This window comes from Leuciscus leuciscus, assembly GCF_965113295.1.
Source record: "Leuciscus leuciscus genome assembly, chromosome: 3".
Lineage (NCBI taxonomy): Eukaryota > Metazoa > Chordata > Actinopteri > Cypriniformes > Leuciscidae > Leuciscus > Leuciscus leuciscus.
Window position 1 is genome coordinate 35,271,570 of NC_138727.1, and position 26,081 is coordinate 35,297,650.

Here is a 26,081-nt window from a genome sequence, read left to right on the forward strand (position 1 = left end):
GAAACGCTGGATAAAGATTTCTGGAGCTTTAGATAGCAGAATTTTTTATTGCAAAACCTGAATTCCTCTATAACAGCACTATTTTTTATTATTAAAAAAAATCCATAATCGTCATTTAATCAAAGAGGGAAAAACTGGCTATTTATAGACATTCATATGACAGGAGATGCAAGTTCAGGAAACGCACACAAATGCACCTCCGGAAATATGTTAATAGGTGTACAAGGAAAAAATGGGTGGGAGAAAAGATTGTTTTGTCCTCAGATATTCTATTCATCTTAATCCTGATGTAAAGAATCTTCTAGCTGGCGGCTTCGGCTCCTTTCGACTCCACGTATTCCACAGCTTTCTGTTTGACCGCCTGGATGGTCTCAGGTGTGCCGTTTGTCTTCTCGTACTCCAGGTAGCGCTTGAAGAAGAACTTGATCTTCTTCACCGACACGCTTAGGTGAATCACGCGGTCAAAAAGCTCCCTGGAGGGAACAGGAAAATATTTTCAAACAAGTGTTGTGCCAAACACAAGAATTGAGATCCGAATTTACAAGATTTTAAGATTCTGTTCCACTCTACATATAATTAGGGATGCATGATATATCAGCCATCATATCGCTATACGCCGATATATGTAAATTTTCTTTAAGATATCGTTATCGGCCCGATAAGAAAATTGGGCCGATGTATTAAAGCCGATAAATAATGGATTATTTCCTTCAGCTGAGACACTTCAGATGCGCACTGTTTGCCATGATGCTTTTGAATTGCTTGAAATATGATTGGAATCCCTTCAAAAAGGAAAATACAGTTCAGCACAACGTGTAGCGCAAGTCTGTCATATAGGCTACAGAAAATAATAATGATAAGATCATAATTCTGTGCTTGGCACATCGATTTAATGGTGAGACTTTTGTTTCGGCCAATATATCGTCTACTGACTTTCAAATAAACAAAGAATTATCGCTTATCGGCCAAAATGTTCATATCGGTGCATCCCTACATATAATATAAAATGTCAAAAAAAAAATATATATATATATAAAAAAAAAGTACAATAAAAATAAATAAGGTACATCGAATAAATTTAAATTAACAATGCAATGGTTTCAAAATGTAAAATAAAAATAAAAAATAAAATAAAAAGTAATACAGAATAATATTTAAAACAAAATAAAAATTAATACAAGTTTTATCTTTAGCCTAACTGACCAATATCAGCATTTTTTTTTACAATAGAAAGAAATTGATATTGAGAACCGATATGGCCAATATGAGGGCTTATTTTTATATACCAAGTAAGTTAGTTTTAAACTAATATTTAAAACAAAATCAAAACCAATAATGAGATTGGCTGATTTGGATGATTGAAAGGGTTTAAAAATTCATAATATGGACTACATGAAGTACAATTCCTACCCTACAGGTTTGCTTACCTCACTTCCCTCTGAGAGCCGTGCTTCACCATCAGGTCTATGAAGACGGACCACAGGTCTGTGCGTTTGGGGTAGGTACTCAGGACCTTGTCAAACATGGATTTGCCTCTCTCAGTATTCCCGTACTGAAACTCCAGCCGGGCAAATTTGGCAATCAGGTCCACGTCTGGAAAGGTAGTGAGGAAACAATGCATGAGCTGCTAACAGGCGACCTGGAGGGTCTGGATACCATTTAAATAGCTTTTTAAGATTCATGACACCCAGTTCCCACAGAGATGACATGTAGCTGGCACTCACGATCTTTATTGGACAGGCTCTGCAGCGCCCTCTGAAGGAGGGCATTTGTAGCGTCGCTCTGACGCTGTCGTAGCAGGAAGGTGCCGTAACTCAGATATACAGCTTTCTCCTGTCTGAAGCGCTTCACCATGTTTTTATAAAGACTCTCAGCCTCCTACACACACACACACATACACAGGATACAAAAAGTTTAATACTGTGATACAGAGTTTCAACTTTGACGCTAACCGACCAACAAAACAACTTGGGATACACAATATATTGGTGGCCATATTAGTATCAACCAATATTAGAAAAAAAAAATCCCTTTTTTATTTATTTACTGATATTGAGAACTGATGTGGCCGATATAAGGACTTGTTTTTGATTTCCAAAGAAATAAATATTTAGCCATATTGGCATTTCATGCACTACATTGTATTGTTGTTCTGATGGCTTGTAGCATGCGTTTATGTTTTAGCTTTTTTAATAAATTGATGTATAAATAGTTTAAAAAGAGACCTTTTGTTACCATTTATACCCAGTCAACATATTTACACTACAGTTCAAAGGTTCAGGGTTGGTGAGTTTAAAAAAAAATTTTTTTGCAACAAGGCTGCATTTATTTGATAAAAAATACAGTAAAACCGTAATATTGTGACATTACCGTTTTCTATTTGAATATATATATTAAAATGTAATTTGTTCCTGTGATGCAAAGCTGAAATTTCAGCAACATTCCTCCAGTCTTCAGTGTCACATGATCCTGTTTCCTTTTTATTATCAATGTTGAAAACAGTTGTGCTTAATATTTCTGTGGACATTTTCTTTTCATTATTCTCCGAATTATCTATTCTCAGAAAGTTCAAAGGAACAGCATTTATTTTAAATAGAAATCTTATGTAAGATTATAAATGTCTTCACTGTCACTTTTGATCAATTTAATGCATTCTTGCAATAAAAATTATTTATAAAAAAAATTATAATAATACAGACCCCTTACTTTTGAATGTGTACAACTACTTGGGAGTGTAAGTGGCTGTGATATAAAATTTTGGTCATACCACCCAACCCCTACCCATATCACATCAGTGCGTCCCAACTAACAACCAATCCGATCACGTCACCAGACATAATGCTCACTTTGATCTTGTCCGACTTGGCATAAATGTCGGCAAGCTGCTGGTACACAGGAAGAGGTTCACAGTATTGGATGGCCCGGTCAAAGATTTTCTGCAAACTGTCCGGTGTCCCGTACATGTTCTCCAGATTCAGCATGGCCACCCACACGTTCAGCTTTTCCTGTTCCTCTCTAAACACACAAACAAACTGGTTAATAGTTGTAAAATTTGATTTCATTTGGATGTTTTTCAAAACATTTATGCTAAAAGGGGGCAGAGCAACACGACTATAATCCTTTAATTAAGAGTGTCATTTCTTTGCACTACTTTCAAACAGGTTTCCTGAAGCAGTTTTTGTACATAAGTTGTATTTACTTAATGGCAACAGGACTTGACATTAACACCTGCCAAATGCGGGTGGATTTCAGCAGTGGTGTGTAAGGCAATCACTCCTACTAACCACTTTGGCGGGTTTAATTTTATAATATACATTTTTTAATTGTAGTTTTTTAAAAACAGATACTAAAATATATCTGAAACCTGAATGGCAACCATACAAACTAAAGTGTTTCACCTGAAGGAGATGGTTTTGAGGGCTCTCTCGGCGACTGCGCGTGCCTGCTCGATCTCTGTGGCCTGCAGATGGAAAGCCATGTACTGCAGCCAGAGGAGGGAGCTGTCCGGAGACGACAGGAGCAGACGCTCAAACGCCGTTGTGCTGTCGGGTCGTACAGATGTGTCCATGAGCTCTGTCTCCAGCTTGATGATCTGCTGCTCCGCATTCTGCTGCTCCTGCTTTAACTCCTTACGGGACATTTTCACAGGCTGGAGAGAAAGAGGAGCCGTTTACGGTGTGTTTGCAGGCAATGCATTGTAATTATTAGTATTATTTTTTCTAAGTTGTAAATAAAACAAGCAAGTTTTACAAGAAAATACTTGTAAATTCAAATTTTCATGTTTAATTTAATGTGTTTCTTGCCGTTTCTTTGTTATTTTTTGTGAAATTTATTATCAATTTTTGAGTGAAAATTGTTTCACAATTTCTTTTCAGTGTGTGCACCTTTAACCTTCAATTTTTTTCTCTGTTGTGATATTTAATAGTCTACATGGGAGCTTAATTTTCATGCAATCCAATTTTTTGGCTCAAGAACGGGAATGAATGCACCTTTCATTACAATTGCAAGCAACATTGCCCTGTCCCCTAGAGCAGTGGTTCCCAACAGGGGGGTCGCGGCCCACAAGGGGGCCTCAGCGAGCTCTGTGGGGGGTCGCGTCATATTTTGAAAAGTTTTGAGCAATTTGCATTAAATAAAAGTCCTTAACTTTTTTCTGCTAAAAATTTATATAATGAGCGAGTTCATCATGAATCCATTTTCCAAACCGTGTTTTTGTCTTATCCTGAATCACTATGGTACACCTATAAAAAGTGATTACATTGGGACTATTTTACCCTGGTTCGGATCGCTGCCGCTGCGGAGTAGCCCAGTACCTGCGTGACTCGTCATAGACGCACACAGAGAGAGAAGTAGTTCCGGCTACAATGTTCTTCCGAAAGACGCATTATTCTGTTAATAAACGCAAGTTTATTATCGCTCGCTATAGCGCCAAAAGCCTAAAAAATAAAGCCTCACATTGATAAAGCCTCACAAATAACATGCAAGTATTGAGGCCCCAGACAGAAGTCATGTTGTAATAGCCTATATTCATTCTTTTTTTACCTACACACAAGTGTGAATACTGATATTTTTGTTATTGCATTTAAAATAGGGCAAATTCATAGGCTACTCCAAGTATAGGCTTACAAAGGGCCTACTAATGTTTTTGTTATTGTATTTTCAATAGTATAGGCTATTATTTGTGCATAAACATATCTGTTTATAGTAAACATACCGTTTGTTTGAAAACAACATATTTTGTCATCCTTGCTGCAAGCTTACAAGAGCGAAAATATCATTAAATGTGAAGGGGGGCCCTAAAATATTTTCTTGGGAAAAAGGGGGTCTCAGACAAAAAAAGGTTGGAACCACTGCCCTAGAGGGACATGGTGATCGCAAAAAACAAAACGAAAAACTTTTGCATCCCCCAAGAAACCTTCTGTTCGTTTGTAAAAAAAACGTTGCGCCTGTTTGCAAAACTTTTGCATTCGTTCACACAACTTTTGCCCCTAAGAAGCTTTGCGTATATTTTCAAGACTTTTGCGTTCCCCCGGGAAACGTGGTGTTCAGTTACAAAATGTTCCCGTTCTCCCAAGAAACTTTTGTAATGGAAACAATAAAGTGTGGAAGTAAAAACTATATTTCAGTGCTTCAGTGTGAACACAAAGTTTCTCGGTGAACACAATAGCTTTGAAATGCGATTCTTTCCTTCCATTTCATATTTTTGAACATCATGTCCCTTTGGGGGCTTCAGTACAATAGTCTACACAGGAGAAATTTAGTTTTGATGCATGTGTGAGTTCACCTTGCTTGTGACTTCCTGCTCATCCTCACTGGATTCATGGGTGTCGTCTACTGCGGCAAAAGGTGTTAAAGAGCCCAGCGTTGATTCCCATGGAAAGCCACATCTCACCTGCAGCCGTTTTGGTTCTGTTTCCTCATGTTTAACCTAAACATTCAGACAACAGTTGTGTTACATATCAGAGAGGAAGTTGTACACCTATATCTCAAAATATTCAATCATATTGTTCTGAAAAGAGATGCGTCACCTTTACTTGGCTACACTTTTTATCCAATGTAGTTTCTTCCTTCTCTCTAAAAAACACATCTACACCACTGTCACTGTCCTCGGATTTTGTCTTCTTTTTCTTCTTCTTCTCTTTTACGGTTTTCTTCTCTTCCGTGCGTTCTCCGTTCACTGGGCATTCTTCATCTTTTTTCCTTTTTATCTTCTGTCCAACTCTCTCATCATCTTGTTGCTACAGGGATAAAACACAGGGTCAAATTCATCCTCTTCAAAACTAACATTCAAACACAAACACACACACACTTACTTGGCTCTCAGAAAGAGCTCGTTTCCTCGTGGCAACTTTTTCGTCATATTTAACTTTCTTCTCTCCCTTCAGACGTAGTTTTAGATCAAGGGATTTTGGAAGTAGATCTGGTTTCCCAGTGTCCTTCGACAGGAGCGACAGGTTCACGTGGCTGTTCTCTGCGTTCACACTGAAATTGAAATTCATTTAGATGAAGAAAAAAAATTATAATCACAAACAACTAGGTTATTTTTAATTGTTGGTCTGTGCATTTCAGTGAAATGAAAGGCTAGGTTAGGACTTCACATGAAGTTAGAGAAACATTACCTGAGAACCTTGGCCGTCACCAGTGCATTCAGGGTAATGTATTCAGAAACAGATTTTGGGTCGTTCATGAAGTATTTTGTAGCGTGTTGGAACTGAACTCTTCCTGTGATGGCCCTTGATAACCTTTCATAAAAGAGAAATAATTTTAACTCAACTCAGGAGACTAGAATGGCTTCATTAAAAACATGTGCATCAAAAGATGCTATACCTCACAAATATGCCTTTATCGTTAATAGACGTCACATATCCTCGGATATTCTGGTCCTCTTTTATATCAGAAATTGACTCAATGTCTGGGTCTGTAATATCTTGCTGGTCCTTATGAAATCTGCAGAAAGGGAAGAATTAATTAATTAATTAAAATAAAACTTAATAAAAAAAAAAGTTTTGGACACAATACAATGAGACAAACCTAAACTTTAACTCCTTTTCATACTGAAATCGCACAAAGCCAACCTGAAGTCAGCTAAAGAAGTCTTTATAATGCTTCTTTGTAATGACAACAAATGGAAATGGTTTGTCAGACGTCTACATGAGAGCAAAATGTTTTGATTAATTATGTAATAGTTTCAAATGACTAGCAAGATTAGTGGCCAAAAAATACAACCCAAAAGAAAAAAAGGATTGCCATAATTTGCACAATTCTGCACATATTCTACGCCGGATGTTCTCAATGTTCTGAGAAGAAAGCAACAGATGAAATGGGTGAAAGACTGACACAGACCACCCATTTAATACTTTAGGCTACACATGATCATGCTGCTGCTGGTTTCTCAGGACAGAAGCAGCACAAATCCCAGCTGTGTAATAATAAACGAGGTACGAGTTTGAAGAATAATTAAAAATAACCAGATTAGGAATAACTTATTCACTCTCAAGCCATCCTAGGTGTGCATGACTTTCTTCTTTCAGTCAAACACAGTTTTAAGTTATATTAAAAAATATCCTGGCTCTTCCCAGCTTTTTAATGGGAGTGAATGGTACCTTAGATTTTGAAGCCCAAAAAAGCGCATCCATCCATCATAAAAGTAATCCATACGACTCCAGGGGGTTAATAAAGGCCTTCTGAAGCGAAGCAATGCGTTTTTTAAAGAAAAATATGCATATTTATAACTTTATAAACTATAATCACTGTCTTCCGGTAATGGCTGCATACGAGTCTAGTTTCGGTGGAAGAGTGACCTCTGACCCAACGCATGACGTAGGATGTAGGAGTAGCGTAAGCTTGGATGAGAACAAACGACCCTCATGGTTCAAACAAATAGGGCTGGGCAACAAACTCAAGCTCCTCCCACATTCGTTTTAAAATTCTCGTTTTAGACTTCTAATTCGTGACCGGTGTTTTGTTTTGCTCTATCCTCTGTGCTTCCATGTTCGTCTATACGTCGGGTCAGAGGTCACTCTTCCGCCGGAACTAGACTCGCTTACGGCTGTTATCGAAAGCCAGAGATTATAGTTTATAAAGTTATAAATATGGATACTTTTCATACAAACACGCATCGCTTCAGAAGGCCTTTATTAACCCCCTGGAGCCGTATGGATTACTTTTATGATGGATGGATGTGCTTTTTTAAGCTTCAAAAAAAGGGTACCATTCACTCCCATTATAAAGCAGGGAAGAGCCAGGATATTGTTTTATAAAACTCTGACTGTGTTTGACTGAATAAAGAAAGTCATATGCACCTAGGATGGCTTGAGTGTGAGTCATTTTGGGTGAACTAACCCTTTAAGTACACAACTGTAATAATTATTGAAGTACAAATTGGACTATTATTGTTACAGCTACCATTTATTAAAAATCATTACCGTCTGTCACTATAACATTATTGTCAATGTAATATTTCTTTAGGTAATGTAGTAAGTTGTCATTTTATTTGTATTTATTGTCTGAGATACCGTTCTCTTGTAAGGAAAGCTTTAGCTATTGATTATCAATAAAAACATATAAATGTCAAATAAAAATAGATAAGTAAATGTAATGGCTGAAAAGGTCCTCATGTTTCAAAAGTGAAAAGTGATTGCAGATCTTCAACCAGTTTGTTCTCATTGTTTAAATGACACTTGATAATATACCTGGAGGGGCGTAATGAAACGCTGAAGTTCCTCTCTTTAACCTCCTCAAGAATATAGCACCTGGAAAAATGGACATGCACACATTAACAAAATTGACAAAACTTTTAGGGCTTCCTTGTAGGAAAAATCCTGAAGACATTCATCATAAAAAATTCCAGCTAGGTCATGACTTATGACTCACCGGACTAGTTGGCCCTGTTTGTAGGACTCCAGTGGGTTGTCTGAATATGCATCAGAGAGATCCGTTACCGAAGCAAAACCCCAATTCTCAAATGGGAGATGAAGCGACAATCCCTGGTGAGGCTCAACTTTCCGAACCGTCGCCATAGTGACCAACCCTTGCTCCAGCTTGTACATCCCTACAGCAACAGCACACAACAGGAAATGCTAAAGAGACTCGAGGGGCGACTGCAACGTGCGTCATGATGGCAGAAGTGCAACATCAAGTATAACGTGACTCAGCGTTTGTTATAACAAGGAGAAAATATGAGCTAGGAAATCTCCTCTGACAGAGTGTAGTTATGACTTCAGATAAAACTACAGGTATTACCTGTGAGTGACAGAGAAAGCCGTAGTTGAGTCCTGTTGAAACTAACACCAACAACCTTTGCAGAAACAGTCTGTCCTGGTTTAAACAGCTTCTTTGGTTGATTAGCTTGCTGTGGGAAAACAAATGTGAAAGTTATAGCTTGTTTGTTACCACATTCATTTAAAGAGGACCTATTATGCCCTTTGTTCATAAACATTATTTTTCATATATTTGACATTGTTGCAGCACCTCTCTTCCCAGTCTGTCAGTAACGCTCTGTTTAGTTCCAGTCTATGAAGCCCCTTCTTCTGAAAAGCACAATGTGCTCTGATTGGTCGGCTGGACCAGTGTGTTGTGATTGGTCACCTGCTTCCAGTGTGTTTGGGAAATGTTGTGCCCCTTACCATAACAGCGAGTTTTCAACACACTATAACTCAACTCAACCAGGCCTCGCATATTTTTTTTTTTTGCATATATCTTTGGCGGGAATTATTTAAATGAGGAATATTTGTTGTGTTTGTTCCGGAAGTAAACTCAAGACTACAATCAGGGCGTTTCAGGGAGTTCAGAAACAGTGTTACTGATATAGAGATTAACTCCCTCTCGAGTGACTTTGTGCTTTGTAACTTTGCAGACCTTTTTTATTCTCAAACAGAAACATTACACCCTAAAGAAAGTTGAAAATGTAAAAAAATAAATAATAGGTCCTCTTTCTATGCAGTTAATCAGCGCATAATGCAATAAAAATGACTTTTACGAGTAAACTAATAAAGTAATATTTTATATAATAATTTACCATTAAATTAACTTTCTCAAATGAAATACTTTTTGTAAGAGCAACGCAATCTTGCTTTTAAAATACTCAATTTAACAAGCAAGAAAAACAAATTGGTAGAGTCTCACCCCAGGTTTTTTAATCATGGCTAACAGCTCAACGGTTCCAGTGAGGTTGGGCTTCACTTCAACTTCCAAGTTTTTTTTTGTTACGTTGTACTGGAAAAAAAAAAAGGAAAAAAATTACTTCAACAGTTCATGCAGTTTTTAAATTATATTTGCTGTTCTTTAGATTCCAAAAGTTACCGTTGACGGGAAGCATAAGACTTCATCTCCAGGTGTGAAGTTTGTCTCAACCGACTGCTTGTCACCAGCTTTCAATGTTCTGAAATAGAAAGAGTAAGAGTGAAGTCTGCAGTACCGCAAAACAACAAATATAAAACTCACAGACAGCAAATGTTTGTTGCAACTGTTCCCATAGGCTGCTTTCTCACATATATTAATGTATGGAGAGCTGTAGCAACGTATACCTGGGCAGAAGACTGAGTTCAGGTATGGAAACAGCATAGTCGGGGTGAGAGATTGGCAGGAAACTGTTGAAAGAGAACATTTCATGAGAATAATCAACTAAAACCAATGCTTTGCCAAATAAAAAAAAATGTCATGCTACCCAAATATCAAATAAAACAATGTCAAAAGTCCATAAAAGCTGACATTATCACTATAGCACCAATGAAAAGTATTGTTTTATGCATTGATGTTTTTGACACTTTTCTCATTTTGACATTGGGGATTTTTTTTTTTTACATAAATTGAACACTCGTCAAGCGTCAAAGAGAGTAAAAAGTGCCTTTGGCAAGTAAATAAAACTCAAGTCTGAACTGCAACATTAAAATGTGATTTAAATCAAATTACAAGAATGATAATTGTTTTTCCTTCCCACCAAAACTTCATGTTGCAACATGTGGCATATTCCTCACACTGAGCAACAAAAATTTAACAAACTATGAAAAAAATTATATTATACGAAATGTTATGAGTCTTTTGAAAATATGCTAATAGAAAAACAGTCAAATAAACCCATTGTGCCATAAAACAGCAAAATAAAATAAGATACAACATTAAAGCATTTAAAAAAAAATGAAATACAAAAAAAGTAATTAAAAATAAATGTAATTACTTTTTTAAAACGAATGACTAATTACCCAATTTAAAATTATTTTATAAAATAAACCCAAATCATTTAAATGAAAAAAGAAAATAATAATAATAATAAAATAAATAATACTAAAAATGAATCAATCAATCAATCAATTAATTAATTAATTAATTAAATAATAATAAATAAATAATAAATATTGCTTTATATCATTGGGCAGGATGTGAAATATTAAAAAAAATAATAAATACAGATTTTCTTTATCCAAATAGAAAACAGTAGAAAGTACCGAGATATCTCGCCATTTAATCAAAAAATATCGAGATGATTTTTTTGGCCATATCGCCCAGCCCTACTACCAACATTGTAACAACACAAAAGTGATTGAAAATCAGCGAAGTAACACTGCTGTATTTACTTGTGACCACGAACTGTGTGCCCTCCAATCACTCTGGCTTCGACCTCTGTCCCGACCTTCAGGGATGATGTTGGGAAGCTGCCAACCGCAGGAGACTCCTCTATCTCAGACACATGGATTCTTCCTATGGTCCCCGACGGCAGCGTCACCAGCACGTGCATGGGCTTCACCTTCTTTACTGTGACCGTCATCACTTCCCCAAGAATGAGGTCACGGGATGGACCTTGTCTCTTGGATTTGGGCTGCTTGTGTTTGGTATCAGGGAGCTGGAACGCTACAAGAGGAAGTCCTCCTAATTCCTCGCTGCTCGGGTCCTCCACGGTCACATTCAGCTGGGAACCAACTGAAAACTTCTTTGAACTATTTAAGTGAGTCTGAAGGAGAATGATGGTCAGGTGACCAGTGTCACCCAATGAGACGACAGCAAAGTCTTTATCGGTGTACTGGATTGTTGCAGCGAGTTTGGAGTCCGTTGTCAACTGAAGAAAAACACAAAGGATCAACTTTAACAGACTTTCCTGAACAAGTCAAATGCTGTGGATTTTCAGAGCTACAAGTAGTGCTTACCTTCTTCTTGTTCGTGATCAACTTTGGTAGCAGTGATACATGGACCTCAGACTTTAAAGGGTCAACATGAAGAATCACTGCGCTGAATTTGCAGCCCGGAGTCACATTCACGCCTGAAACATTCACACAAATCTAGTTAGGCGAGAACTAGCATGTTATCCATCCATGTAAAGATCTGCACATGTACATATAACCACTTTTTGAAGTTTTAAAGGCAGTTTATATGCTTTTTCAGTCCAGACATGTAGACAGTCCAATATGAGCATCATTTAAACAGGAATCAGTGACATTTGGAACCAAACCATTCAAGACATTCAGTTCTAATGGAAGTTCGTGAACATTTCTATTCTTCCGCTGATGCTGAACAGTGTTGTTCTTGTAAACTAAAATGATTAAAATTAGTTTTCAGTCATTGAAATAAAACTGAAATAACATCATAAAAATATAAAATTAAAAACTTAAACGAAAATGATAAATGTTGCCCAACGCAACTAAGTGAAATAATTTTGTGTACTAAAATAACTAAAATAATTGAAAGCTAAATAAAAATATTTAAAAATAAGCAAAAAAGCACAAAATTACTACAACTAAAAGAAAAAGAAAAACTATAAATATAAAAAGAAAAGCCAATTAAAAATATTAATAAAGACTATAATACTATATAAATAATACTAATATGACATAAACACTGCAGATACACTCCGACAGTTTTTCAGTCTGATTGAAAAAAAATCTAAACAAAAACAAGAACTAGGGGGGAACCAGTTTGAATTAGGGGTGGGCGATATGGAAAAAATATCATATCGCTGCATTTTTCAGGAAAATATATATTTTTTTTGTTGTGATTTTTTCATGTTGGTTTTGCTATTTTGCAAGTGACTGAACAGTAAAAATGTAGCCTTACAAGGTAACAAAGTACAAAAGTAAAAGAATGGCAGAAGATATTTTATCTTTGCTATTAAAAATAAGACCCTAGACCGTTTGACGCTTTTAGTGTGCATGCGAATAAATTGTTTAACAGGCAAGACTTTAAAAAGCAAGCAAATAATAAACTTCCATGATTGTAAAGAACAAGTTAACGTGATGTGAATGTACGTCACGTTCTAAACCAGATGGTGGAGACACTTTAATCACTCATGATCAAAAATCATAATATCGTACACCCCTGGTTTGAAGGGCTCAGTCACTGAATTGGTGGCTGCAGTTCTTGACTTCCTGAATCAAGTCATGTCAACTTGAAATAGACAGAGTCCTGTTATTGAGTTGTGTAGTAAAAGTTAAAATCACTTAAATTACAAACTAGTTACATTTGGAGTGCAGTTTTGTTATCTTAAACAGAACCTCATTTAAAAGAAAGGCGGTCCTCACCTTCTGTGTGGAACTTTGAGGCCAACACAGTAGCTTCACTGAGCCGATCCGAGCTCAGTGTGACCGAGCCGTCCTCTCTGGCATCTCCCACCGTCACCTTGATTTTATCTCCGAGCGACACAGCAGAGAGCTGTTGTAGGACGTCAGACTCCCCTGGAGACAGACAGAGAGTTGGATAACTTGATTAAAAACACTACAATATAGTCCAAAGAGCAGAAAGCAGAAGTCAGACAACCTATTGTTCATCAGAGCCTACACTCATACCTCTGCCAGAAACCATCTCAAAGATGGACTTCCTTTCCTTCAGACCCTGGATCAGTCTGGCGTGGGCACCTTGCTCCAAGAGACTCAATTCTGACACCTTCAGGCTGACCAAAAACCTTTGCTTTTCTTCGTCCAGATGGGTCACTAGGGCAACAACCGACTGGCCGATATCAAACACGCCTGATGTGTTTGTGATGAACTGGTCAGCCATAGCCTACAATGAGATTGAAACACATCATCATCACATCTGCACTAGGGATGTGTCAGACTAGTTGAGTAAACAACGCTGCTAATGCTAGTCGACAAAGGAAATACTAGTGGTTTAAAAAATATTTTTGGTAACATTTTAGAAACTGGTTTGGTTATGAGGGACAATTAAGGTATGACATTTTTACTTTTATACTTTTATACTTGAACACAACATCAGTGTTAAAGTAAAAAAAAGTAAAAAAAAATGATGTCTATATAGCTTAAGTTTTTGTATATTTTATTTTATATAAATAAATAAAGCGAAATAAACCTAAAATTCTCGGGACAGGAGCCTGTGTCCAAATTTTTATCTTAACCGTTCTATTTCATCAGATACGATCTGTAAACAGGGCTTTAAGTGTAAAATACCGAACTTGTCCTTTAAAACTGCAGTGAACCAAAGACAGTCTCAAAAACTAGGTATGAAATCACTGGTGTTTCTGACGTCACAAACTACCTTGTAACCAATCAGATCAACGTGTGATCTTCAACAAATGGATCTCTGAGCTGGTGTGAGTGAGTAGAGGCGGGGCTAATTTGCATATTCATAGAACTGCGTATACTAAATGAGGCAAGGGTATACAGTTACATTCAAGCTATTTTAAGGCATGAATACTTTTTTTTTTTTTCAAGGAAATGAAAAAGTCATTTTGGTGTTCAAAGATGATTTAGGGATACAATTATTGACTACAGGGGGACTGAGTAACGTTCAATGTTTTTTTTTATGGTTTTGGATTTAGTTTTAATTAACTATAATAGCCCTGAATAACATTTCCTATATAAATATCCTAACAAACAGAATACCCATTAATAATGTATAGTTCCCGGTACACGTCAAACTTTTCTCCGATTTTGATGCATGTCATGCGTACAGATACTTTTCATACACGAGAAGCGCATTAAAACACGGACATGGTAATGAACATTATAACCTTGACATGTACTGACTTATGTTAACTAACTTATTTGAGGAATTTTGTTTATAATATTGAGTTTGTACTTCATGTTTCATACTTCATGCCTACGAATTCAATTGGTTTGAATAAATATGTCTAAATTGGCTAATGTTGATTAAAGCCCTATTCGGACGGGACTAGTTTAACATGGAGAGGTGGGGTCGTGTAATTTTGCCACAGGACGACTGTAATAATAATGGCCAATTCTCACGGGATAAGTTATCTCAGTAATTATCTCCATCTCTATTACGTTGCTTCCTGATATCAGCAACGTAACGTACAACCCCACATGATTTCAGGAAGCAACGTAATAGAGATAATTACTGAGATAACTTATCCCGTGAGAATTGGCCATTATTATTACAGTCGTCCTGTGGTAAAATTACATGACGCCACCTCTCCATGTTAAACGATAAACATGTAACCTATATTTGTATAAAACAGTTAGGTCCAGTCAGATATATTAAATAAATTCAGATTGTATTATGTTGGTAATAGGCACTTATCTAACGCTAAAAGAAGTTTTGTGCCTCTAAAAAGTGCTTTCGATCTTCTTTCTGATCTGAATGGTGTGTGGAAAACACTTGAGTTTTGCCACAGACTTATCCCAGTGTCTAGAAGGCAACTGAATGCTTTTTCAAGCGCCTCCATACTTGGAAAAACCACGGAAAACTACTTTTAAACAGGAAATGACGGAATAGTTACGTACATATTTACAGCGGGTCTATTCGCATGGGATTAGTATTACCTGAGGTAATTTTTCCGGACCTTTTTACTTAAGGTAAAAGTCGCCGTAATCTTAACTGACATTGTCCGTAACGATTACTGAGATGTCACATTCGGACGGGACTAAAATCACTGAGAAGCTCTGGTGATAATTACTTTACCCACCTCTCCATGTTAAACTAGTCCCGTCCAAATAGTTTTCATTTACAATGATCATAATGTAAGGCAAGCAGAGATTCATAGACAAAGTAGGCCATTTCAAATGGACTGTTAAAGGGATAGTTCACCTAAAAAAGCTGTTCAGAGTCAATTAAAGTCAATGGAGTCTGTTTGTTTACTGACATTCTTCAAAATATCATCTTTTGTGTTCAGCATAAGAAAGAAATTCATACAGGCTTGGAACAACATGAGGGTGAGTAAATGATGACAGTATTTTTTGGTGAACTATCCCATTGGTTGATGTGTTCCACAACTAATGTCATTAACATTTAAACAGTGTTATTTTCACACAAAATACTATCCAAACAAACAAAACGCAAACATACATCTTTAGGAGCGAGGCCGAAGAGTCCGTGCGGGAAATCGATAAAGACTCCATAAGGCATAATGTTCTTCACCCAGCCCAGCATCTGCATCCCCACCTGGAGCTCAGAGAAGTTCTGCGGGATGTTGCCGTCCTCCAGGCAGGCCTTCAGTAGGGGTTTCTTGGTGAGAGTCTGAACAGGACTCAGTTAAGAAGAACTGAACGGTCTGCAAATTAAAGCTGCATGATTCTGGATAAACACGATTTCTTTTTTTTAAATATAAAGATCAAGATTCTCCCACGATTCTGAATAGACAACTAAACAAAATAACAATTTAGTAGAGATTGTGACAAAATGCAACATATAATTTTTATTTATTTATTAATTTTAATTAATTGTTTAAAAAAAAAAAGTCGGTTTGAATGAATGATTCAATGACTACGTTTACATGCAGCCAATAACCCGTTCAAAACCGGGATATTAGCAATAACCCGGTCGCGCACGGCCATGTAAACACCGGCAAAAACCCGGATATGCTCATATCCCGGTTTTTAAAAACCCGGATATTACCCCTGGGGTACCCCTTTTCTAACCCGAATATTTGGTCATGTAAACGGCATATCCCCATCAAAAGGAACATTGATTTGTGTTCTGCGCATGTTCTATTCGCAAGGAATCTTGGTCTTTTGAGTAGAGACGGCGCATAAGTAGAGGTAAACATGGCGAGACGCAGCACAGCACCACACTTTTGGAGCGAGGAGGAAAGCGCAAACAAAGGCGATCGCTATCTGCCCCGAACTCTTCATTATCCGCGTGCTGCTGCTGTTGTTGTTGTCTTTGGATACAGGAAGAAGAATCGGAAATGACGCACATTGCGTCTTAACGTTGTCCGTACGTCCAGACGCTAAGCGTGCGTCGCCGTTTACATCGGGATATTGCCAATTGATTACAAATTCCATGTATACAGGAGTAACTCTCTCTACTCACGCATGTAAACGGGTTATTCTGAATGTTTCAGAAACCCAAATAGTGACCTTAACCCGACCATAACCCGAATTTTAACAGCTTGTAAACGTAGTCAGTGACTCACTCATTGAGCCTTCTCTTGTTTCATTACTGGATTAATCAGCATTTTTTTAATGAATCTTTCCAATGAATGAGTCACTGACAAATGTTTTTTAACAGTCCCTTGTCACCACCTACTGGTGTAATGGCATATTTGATACAAACTTTATTTGAAGTATCAAGTTACTTTCAAAAGTTAATTCACTGTATTTTGATCGCTACCGTAGACATCAGTGTTTATATCTGAACTATTAACTTTTATCTCAGTACTTGTTTCATATCTATACATGAAAACTACTCTCTCTGGTTCAGTGCCAACGCAGATTTTAATGTTTGCTGTGATCATTACTTTAACAGACACAGCCAAATCATTGTATTTAGAAAAAAGATCACGTGTCTTTGAATCAAGATCGCGATCTTTTAACGATTAATCGTGCAGCTCGAATACAGATTTTTTTAGTTGCTAAACGACTTATTTTTACTGACAGATGAGAATGGTTGTGTGAGGATACAATGCCCTTCTTCTTGCTCTTGCTGAGACACATTACATTAGAGATGGTGTCACCCTCCTCCAACGCCATCCACAGGGGAAAGCAGTTGGACACATGATCAGAGAGATGCACTATGGGTATGAAAGCTGGAGCCTCTTTAGGAACAATGGAGACTTCCAGACCATCCAGGACTTTGCGGCAAACTCTTACATTGACTGCCTAAATAGGAAATGAGATGGAGAGAAATATGTAGTGATGTATTTTTGTCATTTTCCTGTGGTTTGCAAAGAGAAGTATAAAAAGTTGTTTCAGTCAAATTACCTTTCCAACCACAAAGTCAAATTTCTCAGTCTGCTCCACCTTTATATCTCCCTCAGTAACGGCCTTGAAGGATAAACACAGCTTCTTATTTTCCGGGTCGCACCTCAAGACTTTGGCCTGAACAACCTTGAGAAAATATTTAAAAGAATCCCCCAAAGTGTTAATTAGTGTGAACTGAAAATGAAAACACTTCAAGAGACGCAGAAATGTGTGACTGGAATAAATCTGACAAAACACAGCAATTAATTTAAAATTTGATCATTTTAAATATGATCAAAAACACATTAAAAACTGTTATATTGTGAAATGTTACAATTTAAAAAAAGTAATTTATTCCAAAGCTGAATTTTCAGCATCATTACTAACAAAACTTACTGACCCCAAAATTAAAAAACAGAACTAGATGCACTTGACAATTTTTAAATATTGCTCTGACCTGGCCAATGAAGAAGAGACCTTCTGGATTATCCACACGCTCTGTGGACAGCTCCCCCACAGGAACCAGACCCTTCACCTCTCCATAGAACCGGACAATACAGCCAAACTTCTTCACAAACACGATGACGCCGTGAGAGATGCGGCCCACCTTGGCATCAGAGTAGGACTGGAAGATAGGGAGTGTGGACTCAACTAGGGCCTTTTTCCTGGTCAGGATCAACCTCTTGCTCTGAACATCCATTGATAATACCTAAAAAAAAACACAGGTAAAAATAATTAGAAGAAAGGCTACAAATAGTTTTAGTGACACCCGAGATTGCATTAAATGGGGAAAACTACATACATACATATAAATAATACAATTAATAAAAAAGAAATTCATATAATTTAAAGGTAATATATAGATAGATAGATAGATAGTTGTGTATATTATTACATTATTACTGTAATAGTAAGATTTCTATATTCATTTAATAAAAAAAAGGCAGATTCCAGTTTTCCTTCTTTTATTGTCTTTAGCTGATCACATGACTGTTTATTTTTATTTAAATAAGAGAAATTCAATGATTTATTTTATTTATTTAATTATTTAACCTGACATGCATGTTCACTACCGTTCTAAATATTATATATGTTTCTTAAAAATAAAATACATTATGTTTAATGTGGATTTTTTTTTTGCTTTTTACCCCGACATTTAAAAATAACACATTTTAGAGCTGCAATCGCAAAACGGCCAAAAACTTTAAGGTTATCATACAGTCAAAATCTCATACCGACCCATGTCTAATAGAAACTTCAAAAGAACAGCATTTATCTGAATTTATCATTTATCTAAATGTCACTTTTGAACTTGATTGGTAGTGAATAAAGTTACAAAAGCTTTCTATTTCAGATACTGCATGACAAATAATAATGATAATAAAAAAGAAAACCATTATGAGGATTTCATTACCCTGCACTTGACATTCAAGCCCTCAAAAAACATCTTCTCTGGGTTCTGTAGGACGACATCGGCAAGGTGAATTCTGGGTATCATTCCTCTGATGTGGCCCGTTATCCTCACGAAAACGCCATGCTTCTGCAAACCCGCAACTTTACCCTGAAACCCAGAAGCAGCATGTGACCGCCATTACATTCATTCTTTTATGTGACATTTGCTGCAGATCCATTACAATTTTTGTCTTGCCCACCTCAACAATTTGCCCCACTTTGATGTCTTGATATCTGAAGAAGGTCATTTCAATAGTGCTCCTGCAGAACAAAAGAAAACAGAACAACAAATCATAACACGAACCAGCCAGGACACCCTATCAACGTCATATCAACCAACCTGCGCAGTGTGACCAGGTGAATTTGCTCCATAGGACTGTAATCTATGATTCTCAGAGAGTGTTCAGACTGGGACAGCAAGCGGTTTGGGTTGAACTCTTCTTTTGGCTCCTTCATGAGGTTTTTCTACATGCAAAATACAAATAAAACTTCATCAGACTCACAGAATGGATATTTTTAATATAACTCTGTTCTGATTGTGAAAGAAGAAAGTCATATACACCTAGGATAGCTTGAGGGGGAGTTAATCATGAGATAATTCTCATTTTTGGGTGAACTAACTCTTTTACTGATCTCAGGTCAGTTTTATAATGCAGGTTCATTTTTAATCAATTTTATGAATTGTATTATTTAAACGAGTATAATACAAAAAATTTAAATTATATTTAATTGCTTCTAATTTACGTACACTGCCAAATCCTTGCCTAATAACACGCAAATCAAGCACTATGAATGGATAAAAACACTAACTTTAAAGAACCTTCATATTTAATGGCATTTCATTCTTTTTAGATTACATTTAATAGACTTTCATGAAAACTTTAGCAATTGGCTTGTAAAAGGTACTACCAGAATTATTAAAGTTAACTAAAACTACAACAAATTAAAACCATATAAAACTTGAAACAAAATAAACGTTAACTGAACTAAAATAAAATAAAATATTTAAATAAAAATCATTTTAGCAATCTGACAAGACAGCAATAACTAAAACTAAGACAAAAAAGGAATATAACTGTCAAAAACACAACAATTACAAAAAATTCTAATGAAAAGAAATTATTATTCAAAATATAAATAAAAACTAAAACAGTATTTCAATGATTCAAAACTAACACTGAATCATTATACATGAGTTTTTCATTGAATTTTTCACAGCCTGTGGTGTTTGAACACTTCAAACCAATGAATCATTTTGCGATGCAACTGTTTCAATTGATTCAGAGATTCAAAAAGCTTTGTTTCTCCCATAACTAGTGTGTAGTCACCATTGACAATATTTGTACTCACATGCACAAAGGCTGTGGTACCGTCGGGCATCTTCATAACGGCTCCTGAGTGATAGTGCAGATCAGTCATCTTGCAGCCCTGCACCACCTCACCAATCCGCTCGCTGTAGAACACATCCAGCACAGCGCCCCCTGGTGGCAGGAGATGACTGCGCAGGGACAGGCTCACATGCCGCGTGGACGGCTCCACATGCAAAACCCGTGCCATCACCTGAAAAGAGTGGGAACATGCAGAACGAACTTAATTACTGACTGTTATTTTAGTATTATTTATATAGTTTTACAGGTTTATTATAGTTTTGAATTCATTTTAGAAAAATGTTTAGTCATTTTGTTTTGTGCTTTTGTCATTTTTATTACTTTGTTTATTTTAAAGGGGTCATGAACTTCATTTTTCTATTATTTTATAATGTTACCTAGGGTGCACTTATAATGTTATTATGATATTTACATCAAAAATAATTTCGAAATGATGCGTCTGCTGTGAGACTTCAGTGTAAACGCCCACTGCTGTGATTGGCTGACACCTTTGCATATGAAATTAGTATTACATGTGGTACTCTCGAATACTTTTACCACGTTCTTACTATTACAGCTGTCGAGATTAACTAATCGTGAAAATTGTTGATTATAGCATTATTTTTAAGATCTATTCCCATCACATGGAATGTTGTCGTGATGAGCATTGAGCAGATTACAGACAGTCTGTTGAGTGAATGAATGCAGTGATCTCGTCATTGCAACTCGATTTCTCTCATCATAACTAACAGAGCAAACACGATGTAAATAAGAGATTCGTTGATTATAACAAGATTTGGCGAGAGTCTAGAACTCACTCACTGATAAACTCGTGCTGGTGGTTGAAAGCTCCAGCGATTGTAAAAGGAGGCATTCTTTGTATATAATTTTAATAACAGATTATTTTCACGCTGCTGAAAGAAACAATGTGAAGGTGACCGTTTAGGCCCTGCTGGCTCGATTTACTGATGCATAAACAGCAATAAACAACTTTGAGACAAAGTACATGACTCATTACATATCAGAAATCACTGACCACAGATCAGGCTTTAGATTAAACACGGTTACTTGCATGTTGTGGCATTACTGTCAGGTCCATATCTTACAGTAAAAGTCGATTTGCAAAGCCTGCGCCGAAATGGCGACTGATTTCCCAGAATATCCACAGTGATGCTCAACTGAGACATTCAACATAGTTGAAAATAAATAACCACTTTCCTAGCATTAGGATCCTTTGGAAGGTAATGTTATTTTTAGTCCAGTGATCCTGTATGGCTCTTCTTTCCTCGTCATCTCACTAACACGCCGGTGGGCGGGGCTAAAGAGGATTTTCTTCTGCAGAGGCGTCTTTTGCCGACATTATCACAAAATCAGAAACAAGTCGTTTTGAGCTTTGATTCAATTAAAGCTGTTTTTGGGCTAATGGGTTTTTACAGTATAATGACGTCTTACATGTCAAAATATCAGGGAAATTTTACCCCTTTAAATATTAGTACTTAGATTTAATCATTTTATTTCTTTTTATTTGAGTTTTAGTTTATATTTACTTTTTTTCCAGTTAGCAATTTTAGTGCTTCAATTTAAACTACATGAACATTAGATATTTTTAAATATTTTAACCGAAATAAGTTTACGTTTTTCATCTATTATTTAGATTTGATTATAGCTTTATTTCAATAAAAGAGTTAATAGTTTTAGTTAACAATAACAACCCCGCTGATAACCAAATGTTTCAGGCAGAAACACATCAAACAAAAACGATTAGCAAAAATTTTGAAGCACTGTTACTACGGTCTTTGGACTCTTACCTCCTGTCCTTGGCTGTAGGTCGATGCCTTGTCCTCATCAAGGTGAAGAAAATCAACCACTCCGGTGAAAGATGAAAGATACGTCACGATAAGCCCGTGAGGAGTAACCTAGCATGACAAAACATCAGCGGACAGATATATCAAGGTCTCAAAACAAGACATTGATCTAGCAACACTTATAAAAATGGAATTCAAAATATGTACAGATTTCTTGCAGTCGTACATTAAACTGGGACAAGAGGAAGTATTTCAGTATTAACCATAGAGTGCTATAGAGCCCACACACACACGTCTTCAGCAGTGTTGGTTCCAGAAGTATTTTTCCATTTGTCATTCAAAAAAACCTTAGTTAAAGCATTATAAGCCAAGAACCAAGCCAACAAGCTACGAGGTTAATCATGACATTACAAACTTAGATTTGAAGCAAAACTGTTTTTGAAAATCAGACAAAAATACAAAGGTACAAGACTGAGTACTTAACAGCTTTAGTGAGGGAAAGAACAACAATCCCATGAAGCATTGCGAACAGATATACAGTGTATATATTTTGAGAGTGTAGGGAGATCTTTTACATCATTTACAGTGTTTCATGGGAGTGGGCGGAGCTAAATAGACCTTTTAGTGTGTTCTGCTGGTTTTGACTCTCTGATTGGTGGATTTTTGTACAGGATCATGGGTAATGTAGTTTTTTTTTTACCACAAATCCTGCTCTTAAACAATTATTTTAAAAATATGTTGAAATAATGTGGATTGATGGCTTCAGCAGAAACAAACACCATCAATTACAAACCTCGTAGCTCACAGGAAGGCCGTCTTTAAAAGTTCATAAGTTGTCGTTAAAAAAAATGAATGGAGTTTTTGCTTCCGGTCCCTGTTGCACTCTATATTATATTTCACGCTTAAACCATTTCATCCAGCTGACCTACCAGGGTATGTGCAGGGTTCTTAAGGCCATCTGACCTCTTGAAGTTTTTGAGACTTTTCTTATGCCATTTATATTATTACTTTTGATATTACATTTTGTAAGGCTTTCTAAGGATCTTTGGGGAGCCCGCTTACCTTCTTTACGGATGCGCGGACCAGAAGTCCGGGCAGAAGGGTGTCTAGAGTCCATCCATGCTGAGCCGTAGCACAGGCCTTTACGAGAACCTGGGGATTCTGGCACAGACGCACCACGCGTCCATCGTTCTTGACTTCCTCTATCAGGACCGACACATACTGACCCACATTCAGATCTGAGATAAACAGGAAACTTACAATCATAATGCCGCTTTTATCCCAACGCAGGCATAGCCTTAAAGGGACAGTCCACCCAAAAATGAGAAATCCTTTTATTGTTGTTGTCATTCCAAACATGTATTATGGCGTGACATTTGATTTAAAAGGTAAAATTGTCAATAGTATTTTTTTTTTTTTTATTCTAGGACTAGTTCATGCCATACAGGTCTGAAATTAAATGAAGGCGAGTAAATTATGGCCATTTTTATTTGTAAGTGAACTACCGATAATCCTCTTACATTCTTTATGATGTGGGTGATTCATCGCATCATTGAACCATGATAAACAGTTTATGTACCTGAATCAGATGTTATGTAGATGTATTTGCGCTTGACTCCGTTTGTTTAGAGTTTAACGCCATGCCAGCTACCCCGGCTATATTCATTGCGAGAAAGATATGAAAAAGAAGAAGAACGATTCTACCTTGTTTTGAGGCAATGCTCTTTTTGGGCAGGAAAGCTTTAGTGCCAATGATTCCGGTGTCAACCAGGTACCCGTGATCTTCCACACTCTCCACACAACCACTCAGTGTCTGAAACATTAGGAGGGTTTGATCTTAGCTCACGAGTGACAAATACACATAAAAGTTTCAGAAAGAACTGGGTCACATACACTATACAATATATAACATTAAAGAAAGATTGTAAACTCACCATTCCAGGTTTCAAAGCACCTGAACTCAACACCTTGTTAACATCTTTTGGGTTGATTGACACTTTAAGACTAACATGACCCTCCTTAGCGGATTCTAAAGACGACACAACACATCTGACCAGCATTCCAGGAGTAAGTAGTTGCGTGAGAGGGACGACTTCCTATGAAGAGTAGACAAACACGAACAAAAAATGCATTATACTGTTACAAACACAACAACGTTCGCATATATTTTTTACAGTTTCTTTCCTTGTGCAGTTGTGTTACCTCTGAACTGTCTTCAGAGTCCAGTCTGTTATTGAGAATCTTGGTGTAGGAGTCACAGATGTTGTAGATTGGCAGGTAACCAACGAGACCGCTTGGGAGACCAACTACCACCTCAAACTCTGACACTTCCTTCACACAACCCAGCATCAAAGTGCCAATCTTCAGATTCTAGACAGAGGAAATGGGAAAGAAACCTGGGTGATCAGACACAAGTACAAATTCCATACATACACCCAAAAAAAAAAAGTAAAGTCGCTGTTTGGATTTAATCTTCAGAGTCAAAGACTGGATCATTATTGCAGTGATTATTATGATTTTAGCATTTAATATGTTTGGGAACAGTTCTTCTAACCCTAACTGATGGAGTGTGTTTCTTTTTATTTCTTAAACAATGGATGACACATAATGGTCATATTCCAGGATGACAATGTCGAGATTCATCAGGCTCAAATTGTGAAAGAATGGTTGGGAGGAAGCATGAAAAATCATTTCCACACATGAACTGGCACCTCTGAGTTCAGACCTTAAATTCACTGAAAGTCTTTGGGATGTGCTGGAGGAGACTTTACAGAGTGCTGGACTCTTGCATTGTCAATACAAGACCAAAAATGTATGTATCTCTTGATAAAAATAAATGCTGTGGTGTTATTTCCATCAAGAGGTGTTGCCAAACATATAAAATACTAGAAACATAATAATATATATGATATTATTATGTATGATCCAGTCATATACTCTAATCTTAAGCATTTGCCTTTTTAAATCCAAACAGAATTGTCATATTTGTTTCCCTACAAAATTACCCGAAGATGAAGAATTTCTACAGAAGTGGCAGTATTAAGTTTTAAATACTCTTCATCCACTTTCTTTTTTTTAAGGGTTTTCTCTTCATCATGTTCCACGTCCTTCTTCTTCTTCTTCTTAACCAGTGTTTCACGTGTCTGAAAAAAACATTCATACACATTCCACTCATAACAATCTGTGCAAGCAACTGTTTGCTCATTGATCTTCATTAAAATCACTGCTTTAATCACCACCATCATCATCATCATCATCATCATGACCAACATAATCTTACTTCAAAAAGATTGTCCACGTCATGTGTTTTAACATGTTTGGGCCCAGAGGTCTTCTTCTCTGCACCGCCACGGGGGAAATCTTCCTCCATAGAAGCCATTATTTACTATTTACCTGAATAGAAGGGCTCTAGTGAGGTCCAATCAAGAAACAAAGACATTAAACATATTTCGAATCTTAATAGACATTAATAAACATCTTTACCGCAATTCATTTATCCGTTATTTACACTGACCAAGAACAAATAACATGTCTTAACGTTACATCTGCCTGCATGTCGACACATGAGAAACACAACATATAAGTTACCTATACTATATTACAACATTTAATCAACATATTCCTTACATTTAAATACGCGACATAGGTCATTAAACCCCCCCAGCAGTAACAACAAACTGATTTTACTTACGCTATAAAACTTTGTGTATACCAATGTGAAATGCTCTCATGCAAGTAAATCTCACATGTTTCTCACAAGCGTGCCATCTTCACGACCCGGACGTAAACACTGGGAGGCGGGATTTACGATTGCAGCAAATGTAAAAAGAATCAACCAATAGGGTGACGGGATTATCAGATTGGCGTTTCTGTAA

General features: G+C 36.8%; 1 protein-coding gene across 2 annotated transcripts; it reads right to left on the minus strand.

Annotated features, from left to right (window-relative positions):
- Positions 1 to 27: 27 nt before the first annotated feature.
- pdcd11 (programmed cell death 11) lies at positions 28 to 25,995 on the minus strand. 2 transcript variants are annotated; one of them, XM_082163344.1, is made up of 36 exons: positions 25,898 to 25,995; positions 25,487 to 25,599; positions 25,212 to 25,349; positions 24,409 to 24,576; positions 24,141 to 24,302; positions 23,911 to 24,019; positions 23,269 to 23,444; positions 22,210 to 22,317; positions 20,385 to 20,594; positions 19,375 to 19,499; positions 19,235 to 19,295; positions 18,997 to 19,143; positions 18,040 to 18,291; positions 17,604 to 17,729; positions 17,304 to 17,501; positions 15,748 to 15,918; positions 13,272 to 13,485; positions 13,008 to 13,160; positions 11,640 to 11,752; positions 11,073 to 11,551; positions 10,026 to 10,088; positions 9,802 to 9,880; positions 9,625 to 9,714; positions 8,743 to 8,851; positions 8,374 to 8,551; positions 8,193 to 8,252; positions 6,328 to 6,447; positions 6,120 to 6,242; positions 5,814 to 5,982; positions 5,529 to 5,738; positions 5,285 to 5,428; positions 3,399 to 3,649; positions 2,847 to 3,015; positions 1,725 to 1,878; positions 1,428 to 1,593; positions 28 to 473 (listed from the first exon to the last, which is right to left on the minus strand). In XM_082163344.1, exons 2-36 carry the CDS (start codon positions 25,583 to 25,585, stop codon positions 302 to 304), a joined length of 5,466 nt encoding a protein of 1,821 aa, XP_082019470.1. In that variant the 5' UTR covers positions 25,586 to 25,599; positions 25,898 to 25,995; the 3' UTR covers positions 28 to 301. The 2 variants fall into 2 exon arrangements, with proteins under 2 accessions (XP_082019470.1, XP_082019469.1); XM_082163343.1 differs by having other exon boundaries at positions 25,487 to 25,614; positions 25,898 to 25,989.
- Between the last annotated feature and the right edge of the window lie 86 nt (positions 25,996 to 26,081).